Source organism: Micromys minutus, assembly GCF_963924665.1.
Source record: "Micromys minutus genome assembly, chromosome: 31".
Classification (NCBI taxonomy): Eukaryota; Metazoa; Chordata; class Mammalia; order Rodentia; family Muridae; genus Micromys; species Micromys minutus.
Genome location: NC_137966.1, coordinates 9,330,519 through 9,351,097, shown reverse-complemented (window position 1 = coordinate 9,351,097; position 20,579 = coordinate 9,330,519). Strand labels below are relative to the sequence as shown.

At 47.8% G+C, this 20,579-nt stretch overlaps 1 protein-coding gene across 6 annotated transcripts in view; it reads right to left on the bottom strand.

The window, feature by feature from the left end:
• Nucleotides 1-2,780: 2,780 nt before the first annotated feature.
• TENM2 (teneurin transmembrane protein 2) overlaps nt 2,781-20,579 on the bottom strand; it is a gene marked incomplete at its 5' end in the record, with an annotated part of 923,762 nt that continues 905,963 nt past the window's right edge. For all 6 annotated transcript variants that reach the window (XM_080942456.1, XM_080942457.1, XM_080942458.1 and 3 more), the window contains 3 exons: nt 2,781-4,142; nt 5,670-5,800; nt 17,312-18,926. In XM_080942456.1, the coding sequence (XP_080798582.1) occupies nt 3,381-4,142; nt 5,670-5,800; nt 17,312-18,926 (2,508 nt within the window). In that variant the 3' untranslated portion in view covers nt 2,781-3,380. The remainder of the gene's footprint in view (nt 4,143-5,669; nt 5,801-17,311; nt 18,927-20,579) is intronic.

Genomic DNA, 20,579 nt, shown 5'->3' with positions numbered 1-20,579 from the left:
TGGGGCCACCTCCCTGTACCACTTTGCAGGTGCATCTACCTGGTGAGACATCTTCCTAGTTCGTCTCACTGAAGTGTCCAGCAGCATCTGCGGTTATCCTGCCATCACGTCTCCAGGTCCCACCGCTCACCATCACCCCTCTGCCCACTCCTTCCGAGGATGATGGCCCCACCCAGTACATAAGGCTACTTAGACTGCATCTGAGAAGGATGCTCTGGAGCTATGTTTCTTTCTGGTTTAAGCAAGGGTAACCTTGCCTCCCTTTCTGCTTGTGGAGGCCACTTGGACACGGACTGTATGATCAGGAAGGCAGAGGGCTGGAGATCTCAGGAGGGTCCCGGGGCAAAGGACCAATTAGCCAGATTTCTAGACGTCACAGTCACGGGGTCTTTGAGTCTGCGGATGAGTGCTGTCGTTAGCATTCCTGCCATCACGGTGAATGACACAGGGGGGTAGTCTTGACCTTCTGCTGCCCGTCTCACCTCCTGATCCTCCTCTGAGGTACTGATTCCACTACCTGAGATTCAAGGGTGCCTCGGACTCCCCCTCATTTATGAGACTGTTTTAGCTGGCCTCAGCGCGTGTTCTGCCCACCACTGCACAGCATTGAAATGAATGGCTTCCTTTTACTACCATTTCAAAGAATCCAGGACAGACAGACAGACAGACAGACCAGGCTCTAATGTGTGCATCTTCTGAACCCAACCAGCTTTCCTATGTTCCTGCCTCCCTCTCCTTGAACTGACTTTGCTCCCCCTGCCATAGTAACTCTGTGTTCTCTGGTCTCCGCCTCGGGAGTGGGTCCCCTTCTGTTCACCTGGCTAATTCCTGCTGAACCTTCAGAGGCTGCCGTTGCATCATAAATCTTTCTCGGCGCAGGAACACCCCCGCCGTTTTCATTTCCAGAGCTATTTTTGGCCTGCTGTCTCCCCGTTTATCTGCCTGCGAGCTTTTGTTTGTATCTCCTTCTCCTCTGCACCCCAGGCCTTAGCCTGGCCGCTGCGGTGAGTTCTCAGTAAGATGCTGTTCAGAGAACGGAAGGCGGGGCGTTCGGTGGAAATGCTGCATTGCAGAGGCACTGTTGAGAACAGCAACCCAGAAAAGCACAGAGCCGAACTGCTTGTTGACGCAACTTTAGCTGTAGAAATCGTATAACACAAAAATAAATTACAACCCCACAGGGCTCTGGTTACTGGATTTGCTCCATGTGTTTAAGTTTGGAGGTAAGTTGATCCAGCTGGGAAGAAGAATGTATCAGTGAACACATAGCCACACAGTGTGCAAGCTTCCAAAGTGGTAGTGTGATCACCCTGGAGAGTCTGCTACTGCCTTTCATAACTACAAAGTGGAGACAGGGAGGTCCCCTGGTGTCCCAGGGGCTGGAGGGATCTACCCATCTATCTGAGGATCCTCACAGCCTCTCTCACCGAGACCCGATTCTCCTGCTCCTCTGGAATGGAGAAGTCTCAGAGTCACCAGAGCTGAGGGGGAAACACCTTCAGAGATATTCTGGATGCACGGGGGCACACATCTGTCACCCTGGCACTTGTGTGGTAGAGGCGGGAGGATCCGATGTTCAAAGTCAACTTGGACTAAACAGCAGTCTGAAGAGCACTTGGACCACGTGGGACCCTGCCTTAATGTCCCCTCCCTCCCACCATCAGACAAAACATAGACACAAACAAAAGGAGCCCCTTCCTCTCTAATCAAATAAAACAAAAAGGGTTTCCCCCCCCAAGATGGTCCTAGGACAGGCTGAGCATCCCCAATTCAAAACAAAAACAAAACAAAAACACCCAAGAAACCCAAAACAAACCTGAAGCTTTTGAACCGATACAAGGTTACAACTAGAAACCCTAAACTATAAAACTTCACTACTTCATAATTATAATTTTGCTACAGCTCTGAATTGTAATAACACCTGCCCCACCCCAGGAGGTTGTAACCCACAGGTTGAGAACCTCTGCAAATCGCATCGTAAAGCATTTCCACAGAAGATCAGTGTCCACAGGAGTTTTAGAGACTTTATTTATGTATAAACAATTTAAACACTTTGCCATAAATTATCTTTGCCTGTCCCTAGTCTTTGCTTAGCAGCAAATTAAAATTAATATAAAAACTCGATGAACAATTCATACATGTATATTACAAAAAAGTTCCTGTACCAAAGTTCTTATTAGACTTTTTTTTTGTGTGGGTTTTTTTTTCCACTTTTTAAACATTTTTTTTTTGGTTTTTATTTATTTATTTATTTTTTTAAGTTTTCTCTCCTCGTGGTGACTGTCATGTGATTGTCTCAGTTTCTGGACCAAACAAACACACTAATAATTTTTAAGTCGGAAACAGTGACTGCGCCTTACGGCATATGTACAGGGTGATCGGAAGTGGTAACCGTTAGCAACAGAGTCACAAATGTTGCATCTCTACCGCAACTGATACCGACAAACTACGGAATCTAAACAGACTACACCCTGTAACTGCGTATTACTGTCCACAATGGAATCTCCAAAGACAAAAAGAGTATGAGATTTATGCGTAGTGAGTATAGCCACCATTTTGAATTAAATTTTACACTCTGCGCTCAAATAAATTAGCTCAGGTCTGACTAAGTGGAGGGCCTGAGAGTTAAGTGCCGATGGTATTGTTTCGCTTTGACTTCTGATACTGGTTTTTTTTTTCCCTTGTGTTTTTCTTTTTCTTTAAAAAGTATTTCCAGTGCTCAATCCTCCGCTTTTGTGCCCCTCCCTCCCCAGACGCTACACACAAATCACCCCCAAAGTCGTGTTTTTAAATGCACCTGTATTTGCTTAAGCGGAAAAACGTCGAAAGTGTTTGTCCAACAGTCAGTCTGAGTCGTCCTCAGCTGGTCTGGTGATGCCGGCCCTTGTGAATGTCTGTGTTGCTCACGTGTGAATGAGTGAGGTATCAGAATGTGAGGCCTTCTTGTCTTCATTTCTTCGTTTGTACGGTCGTTTGTCTTTCTGTTTGCTTTTTTTTTTTTTTTTAATTTTTTTAAATGCGTTTCTTTTCTGTTCCTTTCCTTTTGGCTAGTCTGCTCTTTTCTGCCTTAGACCCGGAACAAGTGGGTCATATTTTAGGGGAACTTGAAACATTGTGTGTGTTTTCCTTGTTCGGTTCATCCTTTAGTTTTGTTTTCCTCAGAATTTGTGGCCGGGCTCTAGTCTACTTCAGGAAGAGGGACTTTGCGCTTGGATAGTCGTAGTAGCATTTGAACTCAAAAAATGTGAGCTTTCTTGCCACTTGGGATCCTAAAGCAGCCCGGCCTCAGTGCCCCTGTTAGGTCTTCGTCTCCTTAGGAGAGGAGGTCACAGTTGCTCCTGCTGAGCCACCCAGAGAAGAGGGGGCAGCAGGTTACTTTGTTACCTCTTTCCCATCTCGTTCTGTCTTAAGAACTGGATGTTGCTGCTACTGTCTGCCAGCTCTGGGTACTGTTCCACCGGAAGCACGTAATAGCCCTCATAACCTTGCACCCGGCCCGTGCTCAGGAGTTGCTGCTTCTCGCCCTCCGTCCACAGGCGGCTGCCCTCTCTCCCGTCCCTGGCTTTCTGCTGCTCTTTGGCCCAGGCAGTACCCAGGGCCCTCTGTCTCGCTTGGTCCAGGACTCGGGCCTTCTCTTCATCCAGCGTGTCAGGGGTGAGGCCGTAGCGGATGCTGAGCAGGAGGGTGGAGTACTGGAACTCAATGTTGGTGAACCTTCGAGTCCTGCCATTCACCAGCAGCGTGGGCTGTGACACCGTCACGTTCACCCCGCTCTCCAGCACCTTGCGCCCAATGGTGGTCCCCAGCGTGACCAGGTCACCATCGGCTGCGCCGATCTTCACAAAGTAGTGCGTGTCCTTGCCCTCGATGCTGTAGTGCATCTTGTCCAAGTAGTACGCGTTGTTTAACACGGACGCGACCTTGCGACTGTCCTCGCTGGCTATGCTGGACACACCCGTGGTCACCCGCCCTTCTTTGATGGCAAACATGATGCCTTTGCCGATGATGGGCGTGGTGGTAGCAAACCAGTGGCCGGCTTTCTCTCGGATGCTGGCATGGAGCTTTTTAGAGATGACCTGTCCCTCCAGAGCCAGAAAGGCCTGGTTGTGCCTCTCGGTCGTCTGCTGAACACCTGTAATGAGCTAGGGGCACAAGACAAAAAGGAACAGTCAGAAGGTAGTGTTGGCAGTTCTGAACCAAGAAGCATAGGGGTGGATGCTGAGTGCTCTTCCGGGCTTGATCTGCTGAGTCAGCCCTGCCTTTTATAAGAGGGCAGGGAGGCTGTACCCAGTCCTCGAATGGGGTGCTTTGTTCACTTTCCCACCATGCCACTCACAGAAAAAGGCTGAAAAACGTTCTTTATCTTGCCTGATTCTGCACGTGGGCTGTGCGCCCCTTCAACTGTGGGAGCCTAGAGATAATCTGCATTTGTGGTACAGCAGCTACCTGGGTGTGTTTAGACCCTCGGATGTCCGGATGTGGGGGTCAGGTGTCTGACAGGCAGCAGCCCTACTGTTGGGACCTGCCCTGCTCCAAAACCAGTGGCTTGGATAGTCACCGCCTTTACTCAAAGCCGGGGCAGCTGTAGATCATTGGGGCTCACAGCCCCATTAGAAAAGCAGTTCTCGGGCCACTGAGCTGAGGCTGTGTTCCAGTCAGGTACTCTGGGTGATTTGTGTGCATATTCATATTTGAGAGCTCTAGGCTAAGAGATCCAGGCTGAGAGGGCCAGAGGGAATCTCCCCCCCCACCCCCGCCCCCGCCCCCGATCTGAGTCTGCTGCTTTGGATCTCGGCCCTGGTTCTGCAGAGGAATGAAATCACCATTATCTCCTTGGCCTTGCGTTCTCCACTCACAAATGACAACTTGTCTCAATTGGTGGTTGGGGGACAGGCTGGGATAATAGAAGAGGCTGTGTTTGGGAGGTAACGGCACTTAGATAAATGAGGGAAATGATGGCTATTCATCCACTGAGTGGTCCCGGAGGGGCAGGATAGAGAGAATGCCATTCTCAATTACCCAGCAGCTCCTCCTTGCCTCTCCATAGTCACACAATCTGGATGACTATTCAGAGCAGCTGAGACCTTCTAGACGGCCACAGAGCAGAGCCCTCCCCCGCCCCCCGGTTCCGTATCAGGGGGTTCAGCTCAATGCAGTTGGCTGCCAATCTGCTTGCGGTTGAGGTCTCAGCTGTACCCAAATTGAAACTGACCACCCTTCGGCCATCAGAGGAAGACCCAGGCACACATTATGTCCTAAAAAACTCAATCTGTATGCATTTGGGCCACAACGTACTGAGGTTTTATGTAGGGCATAAAAATGTTCTTTAATGGGACAGAAACTGCAAACCACAGTTTTATTGCGTCCTATAAAAGCCGAGAGGGTTAGGATCTTACAGCAGTGCAGATGGCAGATTGCCACTGGATTTCTCTGGGCTATTGTTAATCAAGGAGTGACCGGAGGGTAGATAATGATGCCGCAATTAAGGTAATCATTGAGGTTGGGAAGAAATATGGGCCATCCTAGAACACGGATGGCAATGGCATTCTCTCTTCGTGGGAAGTTCTGCTTCTGCGTAGCTTTTATACCCAGCCTCAGTGTTCCTTTCCCAGCAGGCCCCTGGCTCTCGTTTGGATTCTCGTGGAGGGCTCACCCGAGGCCCTGCTTACCTGTCCGTTCTCACTTGCTTGGCTCTCTATCAGTTCATAGGGCGGAGGCACAAAATACATTTTGGCTCTTGGGAATCCAGGAATGATGTTGCTGAGCTGGAACCCAAACATCACGAGCCAGCTCTTCACGTCTATGACAGAAGGAGAAACAAAGACTTCTGAGGTCACAGCGACAGGAGGCTGCAGCGATCTTGCAAAGAGAACAGGATAACTGGGCGGTTGGGTGTGGGATCTAAGGGAAGAGGGTGGCAGGACCTGGTGACAGCCTCTGGGAGCCGGAACCAGGGAGTCTTTAAAAAGTAATTTCTTTTTCTTTAAATATTGTTTTTTTAAAAAAGAATTACTTATTTTATATGAGTACACACCAGAAGAGGGCACTGTATCCCATTACAGATGGTTTTGAGCCACCATGTGGTTGCTGGGATTTGAACTCAGCACCTCTGGAAGAGCAGTCGATGCTCTTAACCGCTGAGCCATCTCTCCAGCCTGGAATTTGTTTTTCTAATGTATATTAGTGTTTTGCCTAATGCACGGACCCACCAGGGCCAGAGGAGGGCATCAGATCCCCTGGAACAGGCGTTTTAGATGGTTGTGAGCCACCACATGAGTGCTGGGTACCAAACCTGGGTCCTCTGCAAAGGCAGCATGTGCTTTTAACTGCTGAGCCATCTCTGCTACCCAGCCCAGAGATTCCTTATATGTCTTCCAGGGAAGAAGGTGGCCACTGACCACTGTGTTGTGATTGCAAAGGCCAGTTGTAAAACAGATTCACCTTCAAGTTCCCCAGCTGTGTGACCTGGGCTACATTCACCTGTTAACCTCAGGTCCTTCAGGTTTGAACTAGGACTATAATTGCTCCACCCCGTTAGGTTGATTTAAGAACAGGAGGAGAAAACAGGGAAAGCGCTCACTATACAATCTGGGGATGTGTAAGGAGCTAGCGGCAATGACAAACCAGGGGGACGAGTGGTGACTGTGGTCGTGGCGTGAGACATTTGCTCTGAGGCTCCGCATGGGAACTGACTTGCAGGGCAAAGTCTTCAGGGCTGGACACAATGAACAGACCCTTAGTTCTTGAGCCCTTTCCTCTAGCCTCCTGTCCTTCAAAGAGACATCAAGAGACCCTCCCTATTCAGGTGAACATCCCTGTCATCACATTTGGACTTCGATGTCCCACACACCTAGTGGATAGTCCAAGTTTAATAGGTAGGACAGCTCCGTCCCCAGGCCTCCTGTTGTCCTATCACCATGGTCCAGGGACTCTTACTCATCCCCCAGTGCACCTCCATTAGTGCCATTGGGCTGTCAGGCAGGATTGGGCTCATTTTACTCTTTATTTCTGTTCACCAAGGCACACTGAGATCTGTGGTCACATCCTGGCCTTGCCTCTTTCCTGCCCCCTTATGCCTTTCTTATGTTCTGAAATTGACCGCCAGCCCCCAGAGTTCGAATCTGCCTTTAGGAAAGTTTGCCATGTCTTCAGAGTGTAACAGTCCTGTTCCCCTCTTGCTACAGTTCAAACCTCTTCCCAGAGAGCACTTTCCCTGCCCTGGTTTCAGCCTCTGGACCATAGCTGACCTTGGGCTACTCATCTGAATTCTGTGAAGTGTGCTGCCTCTGTCCGAACCAGTTCTTAGTGATTTTGTCAGATGAGTAGTTTCTCCTTATAACACGTTGGTTCCTTAGTCCCTACCCTCCTCTCATGTCTCAACCCCAGACTATAATTCTGGTCCTCCATTATGTCATTTTCATATATACCACCCTCTGGCCTCAGTTTATACACAACACACATGGCCTTCCATCCATCCAACCATCTATCCATCCATCCATTCATCCATCCATCCAACCATCTATCCATCCATCCATCCATCCATCCATCCATCCATCCAATCAGCCATCTATCCATCCATCCACCCACCCACCCATCCACTCATCCATCCATCCATCCATCCATCCATCCATCCATCCATCCATCCAACCATCCACCCACCCAACCATCCATCCATCCATCCATCCATCCATCCATCCATCCAACCATCCACCCACCCACCCAACCAACCAACCATCTATCCATCCATCCATCCATCCATCCAACCATCTATCCATCCATCCACCCATCCACTCATCCATCCATCCATCCATCCATCCATCCATCCATCCACCCACCCATCCACTCATCCATCCAACCATCTATCCAACCATCTATCCATCCATCCAACCATCTATCCATCCATCCATCCATCCATCCATCCATCCAACCAACCATCCACCCACCCACCCAACCAACCAACCATCTATCCATCCATCCATTCATCCATCCATCCAACCATCTATCCAACCATCTATCCATCCATCCATCCATCCAACCATCTATCCATCCATCCATCCATCCATCCATCCACCCACCCACCCACTCATCCATCCAACCATCTATCCATCCACCTACCCACCCACCCATCCACTCATCCATCCATCCATCCACCTACCCACCCACCCATCCACTCATCCATCCATCCATCCATCCATCCATCCATCCATCCAACCAGCCATCTATCCATCCATCCACCCACCCACCCATCCACTCATCCATCCATCCATCCAACCATCCATCCATCCATCCATCCAACCATCCATCCATCCACCCACCCACCCACCCAACCAACCATCCATCCATCCATCCATCCATCCATCCATCCATCCATCCATCCCCAAACTCCTTTTCCATGTATCTCAACTTCCTGTCCATTTTTTTTCCCTCCTAACCTAGCACATGTTCCCTGACCAACCCCTGGACTCATTCCTTGGGGGGTGCATTTGAAGATGTGCCGTCTGCTTTCACTTTCTCATGCCTGCTTGGTGAAATATTAGTAATAAATCCGAGCTGATATCTATTGCACTTTTTGGAGAAAACAGCATCAGCATGCTTAGAGGTGTCACTGAAAATCCCCGATCATGAATCTCCAGGGTGCTTCCTGCTGCCTGCAGCCCTCATGACTTCCTTTACTCCTTTTCAGCTACCTATTCACTCTCCTGTATTAGTTCCGTATCTACGTATCTATCTACCTATCATCTATGTATATCTATGTATCTATCTATATGTCTATCATCTATCTACGTATATCTATATATTTATGTATCTACCTATGTATCTATGTATCTATCTACGTATGTATGTATGTATGTATGTATGTATGTATGTATGTATCTATCTATCTATCTATCTATCTATATATCTATCTATCTATTTTTTTTTTTGAGACATAGCCTTGTACGTAGACCAGGCTGGACTAGAACTTGTGGCAATCCTCCTGCCTCAACCTCCTAAGTACATGATTAAGGGACATGAACCACCACACTTGGCTCTTTTCTTTCCCTCCTGTATATACTTCTTTTTGTTTGCTCATTTCTTCTCAAACTTCTACAGTCTGCTTTCCCTCCCTCCCACCAGCAGTCAACCTTGTTTTCTGCAGAAATGGAGGCAGCCAGAGAAGGGTTTCCTCCAATGCTATCCCATTTGCCCACAGCACTGTGACTCAGCCTCTGCACTCTCGAACCCTGCTTTCCCCCCATTCTATGTGAGCTGTGAGCTGTGCATGCTAAGCCCTCCACTGTGCGCATGGTCACACTTCCCTTGACAACTCAAGGCCATCACTCTAGGAACCTTTTCTCACTCCATGGCAGTGACTCACTAGCCCTTCTAATGAATTTACCCCACCTAGGACGCTGCTAAACGTCTTACTGCAAACAGTTGCTTTCTTTCTTTTTTTTTTTTTTTTAAAGATTTATTTATTTATTTATATGAATACATTGTAGCTATCTTCAGACTCACCAGAAGAGGGCATCAGATCCCATTACAGATGGTTATGAGCCACCATGTGGTTGCTGGGAATTGAACTCAGAACCTCTAGGAGAGCAGTCAGTGCTCTTAACCGCTGAGCCATTCCCCCAGCACCAAACAGTTGCTTTCTTATCCTACTGCCCATTCTATATTTGTTTTTGACAAAGTCCTGCTGAGCTCATACTAACCTGTACTCACTGCTATTCTCATATCTTTGAGTCATGTTTTTGACCCCCACTACAGTACAGAAATCTCATGTGTTAAGTCTGGAGAAATCTCCACAATACCAAGCGCCACGCTGACCATGTTCTTATCTTGTCTGAACCTGTCAGCCTCACCCAGTTACCACCACAACTTCTACTACTATAAAACTGAGTTCTTGACCTGCTCCCTGCCCATCTTTTTCCCTCCAAACAATCATACCTTCCTTCTTCTGCCCACCATCCCCAACTTCTTTTTTTCCTCACCCCACATTCAATCCATCAGGAAATTCTCCCCCATCTTTCTTATTTAACATTGAGGTAAAATTTATATAACGTGAAGCTCATCATTTTAAGGTACCCACCCAAATCAGTGGTCTCTAGCATATTCAAAATATTGGCCGCCATTGTCACAGTCTAATTTCATGATGCTTGGACCCCACAAAGAAACGTTATAGGGATTAGCAGTTACTCTGTATGGCCACGCCCCACAGTCCCTAAGCTGCCCTTTGGATCTACCTATGTTCTGGACATTTTATATATATTTATATAAAACCACTGTGTGGTTCAACTACTAAATACATTTTTTCCCCCAAGACAGGGTCTCTCTTTGTAACAGCCCTGGCTGTCCTAGAACTTACTTTATAGATCAGGCTGGTCTTGAACTCACAGAAATTCATCTACCTCTGCCTCCCAAGTGCTGGGATTAAAGTACCAACATGCCTAGCACTCCTCTCTCTCTCTCTCTCTGTCTGTCTGTCTGTCTCTCTCTTTCTCTCTCTGTCTCTTTCTTTCTGTCTCTCTGTCTCTCTGTCTCTCTCTCTCTGTTTCTGTCTTTCTGTCTCTCTCTGTCTCTCTCTTTCTCTCTGTCTCTTTCTTTCTGTCTCTCTGTCTCTGTCTCTCTCTGTCTTTCTCTCTCTCTCTCTCTCTCTCTCTCTCACACACACACACACACACATTTTATGGCAGAATACAATTCCATTGTATGAACAGTCTGAATTTTATCTATCCATTCATCAGCTGACAGATAACTGGCCAGTTTATACTTTAAAAACAAAAACATAAATATAAATGCTACTATGAACCTTCATGTGTGAACTTTGGTTTGGATACCTATTGCTAGGTTTTGGGGATGGTTTAACTGTATGTCAAGGATCCGCTGTAATTAAAGTCCCCAGGGTGGTGTTGCTGTGGTGGTGCCTTTTATAAGCTTGGCCCTGTGCTAGGTTCATAGGTCATTGGGGTGTGAGGTAGTTCTTATGTAGCCCTTTGGGTTCTGTCTCTTTCTCTTTTTCTCTTTCTTGAGACAGGGGTCTCAGGTATCCCAGTCTGACCATTCACTCACTATATAGCCGGGGTGACCTTGAAGTTCTGATCCTCCCGTCTCCACCTCTGTTGTACTGACAGGCGTACATCAACCTATGTGTCCCATATGTGGTGCTGAGCATGAAAGTCGGGCATCATGTATACTGGGCACGCGCAGTACCTACTCAGATCCACCCAACCCACTCTTGCAAGTCCGGAGAGGACTGTTACAGAAAGGTCCAGCCCGTTCCCTTCTGTACTTTACCCATGGTCTCACAAGCGATTCTAATATTGTCATCAGCCTTGTGGTGAGGTTGACTGTCATCATTCCTCTTGACTTTCCAAATTGGGAGTTCAATGAACCGTTTTCTCTTTGCAAAGTCACACGCCTTAGGTGTCTCATTACAGCCGACAAAACCTCCTTGGTTCCCTTGTTTTCTGAAGTTGCCTTGGTGCGGAATTTTATGGGGGGCGGGGCTCATTTATATTCTTTGCTTTTACCTTTTAAAACAATGGGGGTATGTGTCAGCTTGTCACGTTTGCCATCTCTACCCTCCTGGCCCATCGCATCCTGCCTGGACTTGTGTCTAACAGGTTTGCTGCTCCCAGTCTTTGTCCTAGTCATCAACACAGAAGCCAGATGAGAAGCATGGAGCACACAAGGCCATTCTTGCTAAAAAAGTCTCGCAGAAGACTTTTACCAGGAGAAGAGCCAGGGTCCTTAAGGACTTGCCTCATGATCTCTCTGCTGTCCTCTGTTGACATCTTCTTTCATATTTCTCTGGTGTTTTGAGACAGGGCCTCTCTAGTCTTAACCTCACCACCCTCTTGACTCAGCCTTAAGTGCCAGGATTACTGGTAAGGGCTGTCTTGCCTAGCTGTGTTTCTTCTCAAGCATGTTAGGTGCATATCCACCTTTGGGTCATCGTGACAGCAAGCCCCTCTGCCCAGCATGCTCTTTCCTAAAGCTGACTTTATCCGCCATACTGAAGATGCTTTCCTACCCATCCTCAGCATCCCAGAGGCCTTCACCCAGCTCACGTCTCCCTTTAAATCTGTAATCACAATCTCTCATGCAGTGCTTCCTGGGAAATATTTATTCTTGTCTGTTTCCCTCATTCAGCATGCGTGCTCTACCAGGGGAGGGAATTTAAACGTTCATTTATTTACTTATTTTTTAACATAGGGTCTCTGTATGTAGTTCTGGATATCCTGGAGCCTGCTATGAAGACCAGGGTGGTCTCCAAGTCACAGAGATCCTCCTGCCTCTGCCTCCCGAATGCTGGGATTAAAGGCATGTGCTACCATACCTAGATCCTAAATAATTATTTTAGTCTCTGATGTCTCTTTCACAATGATTCTTGGTTCAAAACAGATACTCGGTAAGTGTATGGAATGAAGGAGTGAAGTAGAACATCCCTGGTAAAAAGCTACCCAGTTGGGCTGGAGAGATGGCTCAGTGGTTAAGAGCTCTGACTGCTCTTCCAGAAGTCCTGAGTTCAAATCCCAGCAACCACATGGTGGCTCTCAACCATTTGTATGGGATCTGATGTCCCCTTCTGGTGTTTCTGAAGACAGCTACAATGTACTCCTATACATTAAAAAAAAAAAAAAAAAGCTACCCAGTGGAGCAGAAGTGTGACAGAGAACCCTTCTATACCTGACTGAGAAACATGTTTATTAGGGGTCAGGTGTGGCTCCTTCCTGTACCGAAATTGTTGTGGGAGTTGGACATTGTTGTTAATAGTAAATAAAGGCACACAACAGCTCTCTCTGAGAAACAATCTGGCATCTGTGATCCACCTGTCTTTTGTGGGAACACATTCTGTCTTTGAATAGCCTGGGTATTACGCAGGGGAGAGGGCACAGCTCAGGGTAATGTGAGGACTGTGACCCAGTGACAGAGGACTTGCCCAGTGTGCATGAGACCTTGAGTTCCAAGTCATGGAAAGATGGCTCAACCCTTAAGAGCACTGGCTGATCCGGGTTCAATTTCCAGCAATCACATGGTGGCTCACAAGTGTCTGTAACTCCAGTTCCAGGAGATCTGACATATCCACACAGATACACACGCAAGCAAAACACCAATGCAAATAAAATAAAAATACACAAATCATGAAAAAAAAAAGAATGTTATTCTATCCGGTGTGTGGTAGATCTTTTAATCCTAGCATTTGAGAAGCTGAGGTAGGTAGTCTCAGCCTGGCATAGTTAAGTTCCAGGTCACACAGTGCCGAGATATAGTAAAACCCTGAAAAAAAAACCACCATTCACAGTAGCTAAGAAATAGGATTGTCCTAGATGCTCATTAACAAATGAATGGATAAAGAGAATGTGGTGCTTGTACACAAAATGATTTGTTTTTCAAGACAGAGTTTTACTGTGCAGCCCTGGCTGTCCTGAAGCTCATTCTATAGACCACGCTGACCTTGTGCTCACAGAGATTTGCCTGCCTCTGCCTTTGCCTCCTAAGTGCTGGGATTAAAGGCCTACACCATCGCTGCTTGGCTCACAAATTCATTTTAGTTGTCAAGAGAAGTGAGATTACGACACTTTCAGGAAAATGGATAGAAATTCTTATGTTAAGTGGAATAAGTCAGATTCTGACAAATGCCATCCTTTCTTGCCTTCCTTCCTCCCTTCCTTCCTCCTTCTCTCCCCTACCCTGCTGTCATTACAAGCGTGTCCTTTCACGTAGGCTCTGCTCAGAAGTTTCTGACATACCTTGATTCTCAAGGAAACCCGGGAAACCTCTATTCAAGACACATCAAATCCTGGTTCCACCGGGGTCAGTGCAAGTCCTTTGAGTCCCTTTGAAGTGGCAAGTGTGATGAAAGACAGGATCCCTAAACAAATGCTGTCTAGAGACCATGAAGCAAGTGCTGGCAACACAGCCCGTCCTGACAGCCATTCCCCCATCTTCTCATAGTCTCCACAGCCACCACCGCCGCTGCTGTTACCACTGCGCACACCCTGAAAAGTGTCCCCGCACCTTCAAACAGTATGTGTAAACACACAAAGGAGGGGATGTGAAACGGGTGTGGCTCTCCTCAGAGAGATTAAGCATGAAATCTCACTCAACTGGAGTCTGCCTTCAGCTTCTGCATCCAAGATTCTTCAGGGAGAAAGAGTAAGAGGGAACATGGCTGGCCATGCTCCTTCTAGAAGGTTCTTTTGACTCCACTGTCCGGTGCTTATGCGTTCCTAAAAGCATCGAATACAGCTCAGTCTGGATTTACTTCAAGGTGTATCTGGAGGTTCGTCTACACTCTGATTCCACGCTCACCAACGAGTGTGTGGTTAGCTCTCGCTGGGTGCCTGGCTGACCCACAGTTGAATGTAATCATCGCCATTATTTTGTGGTGGAGAAGACCAAGGCTCAGAAAGCTCAAGACACGCACACAAAGTCACACAGCTAGTGAGGCCAGAATTGGTGTTTGGGATGTCCTCAGATCCTGACGGCAGGACATAGCGGAGGGCCAGGTGGCACTCAGGCTGGGCATAGGTCCACCGTGTCCGAGACTAGGCAGCTCCCTTTGAACTGATTTTCTCTGCCCTAGTGCTGTTGTTTGGCAAACATGGAGCTTTTTTTTTTTTTCCTACACCGGTGGCAGCCACCTTCTTTCAGAAAGCTGTTTCCAGACAGCATGGTTCCTCTGGATTCCGGAGAGAGAGAGGATCTGTTCTTTGAGTTCCTGACTATGTCTCAATTACCTCTTTTCCTTACGTTGTGAATAGCAGGTCTAACCACCCTTCGTGTCTCCTATGTGGTAAATGAAGGCTGATGCAGACGGGTGTGCTGGTGAGCCGGTGTTGGATCTGCGGAGGAGGCTCTGGTGGTCTGCTGAGCCCATTCTCCCAGGGTCCGCTGGTGGAAGCAGGTGCAGCAGGTGTGGTCCTGCCTGGCCTGGCTGCTCTCCTCAGCTGCCGCTGCAGCTTTTGTGAATCCGCCCTTTATTTTAGACTCTAATGGTTTCTGGATTCAATTTGGCTGGACTTCGTTCAAACTGATTTGATTCCCACTTATCCGGCCTCCACGAAGCCCGGAGATTAGGAAAGCCGTCTTGCTATTTAGAAAACCCTGATAATCTCATTTTTCTTTTTCTCTACTCCCCCTCCCCCAGGATGTAGGAATAGAGCCGAGGGTCTGGGGGAGTCCGTGAATAGTATCATTTGAGCCTTGGTATCTATGCAGCTCCTTCTGTGGGCTTCTCTTTACTCTCGTCTGGCTGGTTAATGTCTATGAAGTCCAGTGCTAAAGCCAATTTCTATGGGTCATATTCGTGAATTTGTGAAGCATGTTTGATCCCTCGTTGCCCAAGCTAAGACAGACATACTTCGTCTCCACCTTTGCTGGTTTCTTCTTCTCAAACATGCTTCTCTCTCCCACCACACAAAGGTCTCTACACAAATGTTAGCTGCTCAGCAGGGCTCCCCACTTCCTGTCCCCTTTACACCGGACCCTTATCCTGTCTTATTTCTCTTCATAGAACTCGCCGTTATGTGTGCGCATGCGTGTGTGTGTGTGTGTGTCTGGCAGCGAGTTGAGCAATGGGGAGGAGAGGAAGGTTTGGCAGACATCAGAGCAGGCAGAGGCTCCTGGTGCGACACCAGGAGGAACCAGCTCGGCCACAGCTCTTGGGTACAAAAGGTTCCAGTTGCTTTGCTTGGATGCAGACACTGGTTTCAACTCCTAAAGGTGCGAGGGTTGTCAGTGACATGTTTATTGTAAGGACACAGTTGACCCTGGAAGTCAGTAACTGTCCTGTGATACATCAAGGCAGCTCTGTTGCTCCAGGCGGCTGTGGCTTCTTTTCCCATTCCGGAGGGTGGACAAAGGATCACTTCAGAGTGGGTACCTCTGTGGTCATAACTAAGAAGTGTGGGTCTCTTGAATTTGGGGAGCCCTGATCTTGGGTTTCCTTTATTCTTCTTCTATAGACTGCATGGCCAGATGATATCACCCGTCCCTGCTTGTTGGACATTGGCCCTATTGGACCTGATCTGTCTATTCATTATTATTATTATTATTGTTATTGTTATTATTATTATTATTATTATTATTATTATTATTATTATTATTATTATTATTATTAGAGGATAAGGACTTTGCCTTGCTACTAGCTGTCTTATGTCTACTCCACCTAAAGTATGTCAGCATCTTTTCTGGATGGGTAGATGGATGGATGGATGGATGGAAGGATGGAAGGATGGATGGATGGATGGATGGATGGATGGATGGATGGATGGATGGGTAGATGGGTAGATGGGTGGATGTGTGGATGGATGGATGGATGGGTGGATAGATGGAAGGATGGATGGATAGAGGAATAGTCAGAGAACTTAATTTCACCAATTTCTTGCTTATTCTGTGACACAGATCTTGTTTTCCTGACCGAGCCTCCTTATACTTCGATCTGCAGGCTTCTTGTGTCTTTCTGACTTTTGTTTATAGCCTTGTTCCAAACCCGAGTTAGAGCAGCCACTTTCCTTCCTCAGGTTCAGTTTGACACAGGTCCTTCTGTATTGTGCTATATCTTTCAAATATGAATCAACACACACATATACATATACAAACAGGAACACAATCACACTCTCTCACGCATGCACACACACACACACACACACACACACACACACACTATATACTCTTACTTGAGAGAAAAGTGTTGGTGCATCCATCATTGTATCCTAAGAGTTTCCTGTGGTGCTACATAGGAACGCCCTCTGAATATGGAATTGAACAGCTGACCCTGTTTATATTTATCTCCACAGCACCCCCATTCCATGCATGTGTGTGCAAAGACTTCCTTCTATCTGTCCCACTGCCAGACACATGCTTCACCAAGGGAAACCTCTGGAGGTCAGGAACATGGGCTTAGGCACCAGGTACCTGCTTACGCATAGCTTTCCTATTAATGACAACGTGAATGCCACAGGGAGAAGTCAGGCCAGGTCTCTACCTAGAGTGAAGGTCATTTACTTCACACTGTCCTAGGCCTGTTGGTGCATTAACAAAGAGAACTTGAACGATACACTTCTGATATAGACCTCTCTGTTAGCTGACTCCTGCTGGGGTAGGAAGGGCTCTCAGCAAAGTCATTTCAATGAACCAGATATGAAGCGGTCAGGAGACGTCTCAGAATACCTGCTTCACTGTTCCTTTCCTTTCTGGACACGATCATTCAGTACCCTGGCTCGTTAGCACCAGAGTTCTACTGCAAAGCGTAAGACCCTCCCCAGGTGCTCAGCTGTCCCCCAGGACAGCCACCTCACCTACCCGGGCAGCAAAGTCTCACCTGTCACGTAGTTCTTTAAATCCAGCTCATTGCTGAGTGGATTGTTGTTCTTGAACATGTACAGGTTGAAGGGGGCTGGCTCCTTGCCCACGTTCCTCCACATGGTGTAGTCGGGGGACGTCCACCGACCTGCCAGCACGTCATAATCGCGCTGGGTAAAGTGGACAAGCTTGGTGAGGGGGTCATAGAGACCTCCGTGGAAGCCAATGACCATCTGAAAGTCTGGATTGGAGTCATAGTAAATCTCCCCATAGGCTGTGTACTGCAGTTGCTTGATCATGAGGCCGTTGATACTGAAAACAGCCAGAGGAGTCCCCGTGTTATCTGAGGCAACATAGTGCTCTTCCCCACTACTGCTCTCCATGGCGAAGAGGTGGCCCTGGAGGTCATAGTAGAGCGAGGTGATCTCGGAGTTGGAGTGGTTGTAAACGTGGGTGATACGTGTGGGGTTGTGGAGGTCGGAGTAGAAGTACTGTAGATGGTGGCCCAGGTTGGTCTTGTAGGAAGCCCGGCGGCCCACACCATCATAGCGGCACTGCACGCTCCACCCGCTGACCTTGTTGTAGGCTCTCGTTAGAAGGCCTTTGGAGTTGTATTCGAAGATGTCCGACCCTCTCTGGCACAAATAGCCGTCGTCATCGATCTTGTACTGCACGTCCCCAAGCCTGGTTATCCGGTCACGGAGGTCATAGCGTAAGGGCATGAGGCGAGCGCTGTTTCCCGGGTTCAGCAGGTGCAGGTTCCCATTGAGGTCGTAACTGTAGCGCCAGGTAGGCCGGTCATTGACGGCCACGCTCTGGAGCTGGCCGTCCCCATCATAGTCATAGGTGTACTTTGTGGTGTTGGCATAGGGCCCCAGTTTCAGTTCCCTCTTGATGACCCTGCCCATACTGTCATACTGAACTGTCATCCAGTACATGAGGGACCGGAACATCTCATACTGCACTTCCTTGATGCGCCCATGGGTGTCAAAGTGCTTACTGAGGGTCATGACGGCAGTGGTGATGATCTGGTTGATGTCGTAGTAGATGACCCCAAACTTGCCGAAGTGTTCCACCTTGCCGGAAATCTCATCATAGCGGTAGAGGTCAACGGGAAGGGGGGTCTCGCTTATGACGGGTTTGATGCTGGCAATTCGGAAGCTGTTGTCATGATAGGTGTAATCAAACCTGGCGTTAATCATGCCTTCCTCAGAGAACCTGTAAATCTGCTTGTCCACGAGGGGTCCAACCTTTCGGTACCTGATGGTACAGGAGAAGCCCCCACTTTGGAGATTGACCATCTTCAGGACGCCAGTGGTCTCGTCATAGCCAAAGGTGACAGCGGTGCTGTCGTAGACTATCTCCGATAACTTGGAGAGTTTTCCATACTTGTAGAACACCTGGCGTCCGGTGCCCAAGAAAGATGTCTTAAGGATGCGGCCATCTTCGCTGTAGTCGAAGATGACCGATGCATTGCTTTCGGGCGGGTTGTAAATGTTTCGGATGTAGCCAATGGAGGTGTGCGTGGACATGCTGTGCCGGGCGACACTGGGCATAGTGACTGCGTGGAGGCGGTCGGAGGAGTCATATTCAAATATGTACTGACGCTGGCTCTGCAGCAGGAGGACCATGGACTGGGAAGGAAAATGGGAACAGATTGGCTCTTTTGGACCAAGCATCCAAATGATAGAGTTAACCCCATTTCAAAAGGAGGGGGGAGAACTTTTCCCCCTTTTCTTTTTTTAATTCTCTTCCCTCCCCTCCGCCTCTTCCTCCACCTTCTTTCCTTCCTTCCTTCCTTTCTATTTATTTTTCTTTCTTTCTTCCTTCCTCCTTCCCTCCCCCTCCCTCTTTACCCTTCCCTTCCCCTTCCTTCCTTCCTTCCTTTCTCCCCCCTCTCTCTTCCTTCCTCTTTACCCTTCCCTTCCCTCCCTCCCTCCCTCTTCCTTTCTTTTTCTTTCTTTCTTTCTTTCTTCCTTCTTTCCCTTTCTTTCTTCCTTCCTTCCTTCCTTCCTTTCTTTCTTTCTTTCTTTCTTTCTTTCTTTCTTTTCTTCCTTCCTTTCTTTCTTTCTCTTTCAATACAGAGTCATACTATGTAGCTCTGTCTGGCTTGGAACATGCTATGTAGACCAGGCTGTCCTGAGATTCATCTACATCCATCTGCCTACCAAGCACTAGGATTTAAGGTATGGCCACTACACTTCACTTAGTGGAGAACTTTGACCAAAGACTTATATGGCTCATATGGTACTGATGGTTCATGGCGGTAGCCCAGGGTAGACCTTACCTTTAATGGGGATCTTGTGAAAAGGCATACTGACTCAGTGGACCTAGGCAGGGTCTGAGAGCCTACATCTGTGTCCCCACCCCAAAGATGATATAGCTTTACCTGTAGTCAGTGTGGAGGGCCTGGGGGACTGGCAGAAGGCATGGGGTTTGTCCCCAGGTTCAATAGCAACCCTGCTTAGAGCTGACATGCCACTGGCCATGTGAGAGAGCTCTGTGTGCTGTTTTTATTGCCTTTGGTAAAATCTGAAGGCACTCCTTCCTTTGAGAGACTGATACAAGATGAAATGCCCTAGAATCAGTGACTCTTGACAGAGGAACAGCCCCAGCAAGAGGCAACTGGAAGACTCCTGCCTCCCTAACAGCCATCCCAGCGTACTATGCCAGAGTAAGAATAGCATTAGGTGAGGGCTCTTTCTTCAGGCTAATGTATGCAAGTTATACCTATGCACGATTGTTCATGTACACAATCCATATTTCACCTGTGCATGTCTGCGGAGGACAAAGGTTGATGTTGGCTGTCTTCTTTAATTGCTACCCACTGTCTTGTCTGTCGGTCTGTCTGTCTATGTATGTATGTATGTATGTATGTATGTATGTATGTATGTATGTATCTGTCTATCTATCTGCCTATCTATCATCTATCTATCTATCTATCTATCTATCTATCTATCTATCTATCTAGGTATCTATCTATCCATCACTTTTTGAGAAAGAGTCTCACTATGCAAGCTAGCCTGGAACTTGCTATGAAGACCAGGTTGGCCTCAGACTTACAGAGATCTGTGTCTGCCTTGCAAGATCTTGGACATATGTGGTGCCACTTTACTTTTTGAGATAGGGTCTCTCACTGACCCTAAGTCTACCGCTCTGTCTAAGCTGGCTGGCTGGCAAGCTCCCTCAGTTTCCCATCTCCAGCCTCACTCCCCTAGCACTGGGATTACAGTGGGCACTACCAAGTCTGGTTCTGGGAACTTACATGGATGAGATGAACATTTTAT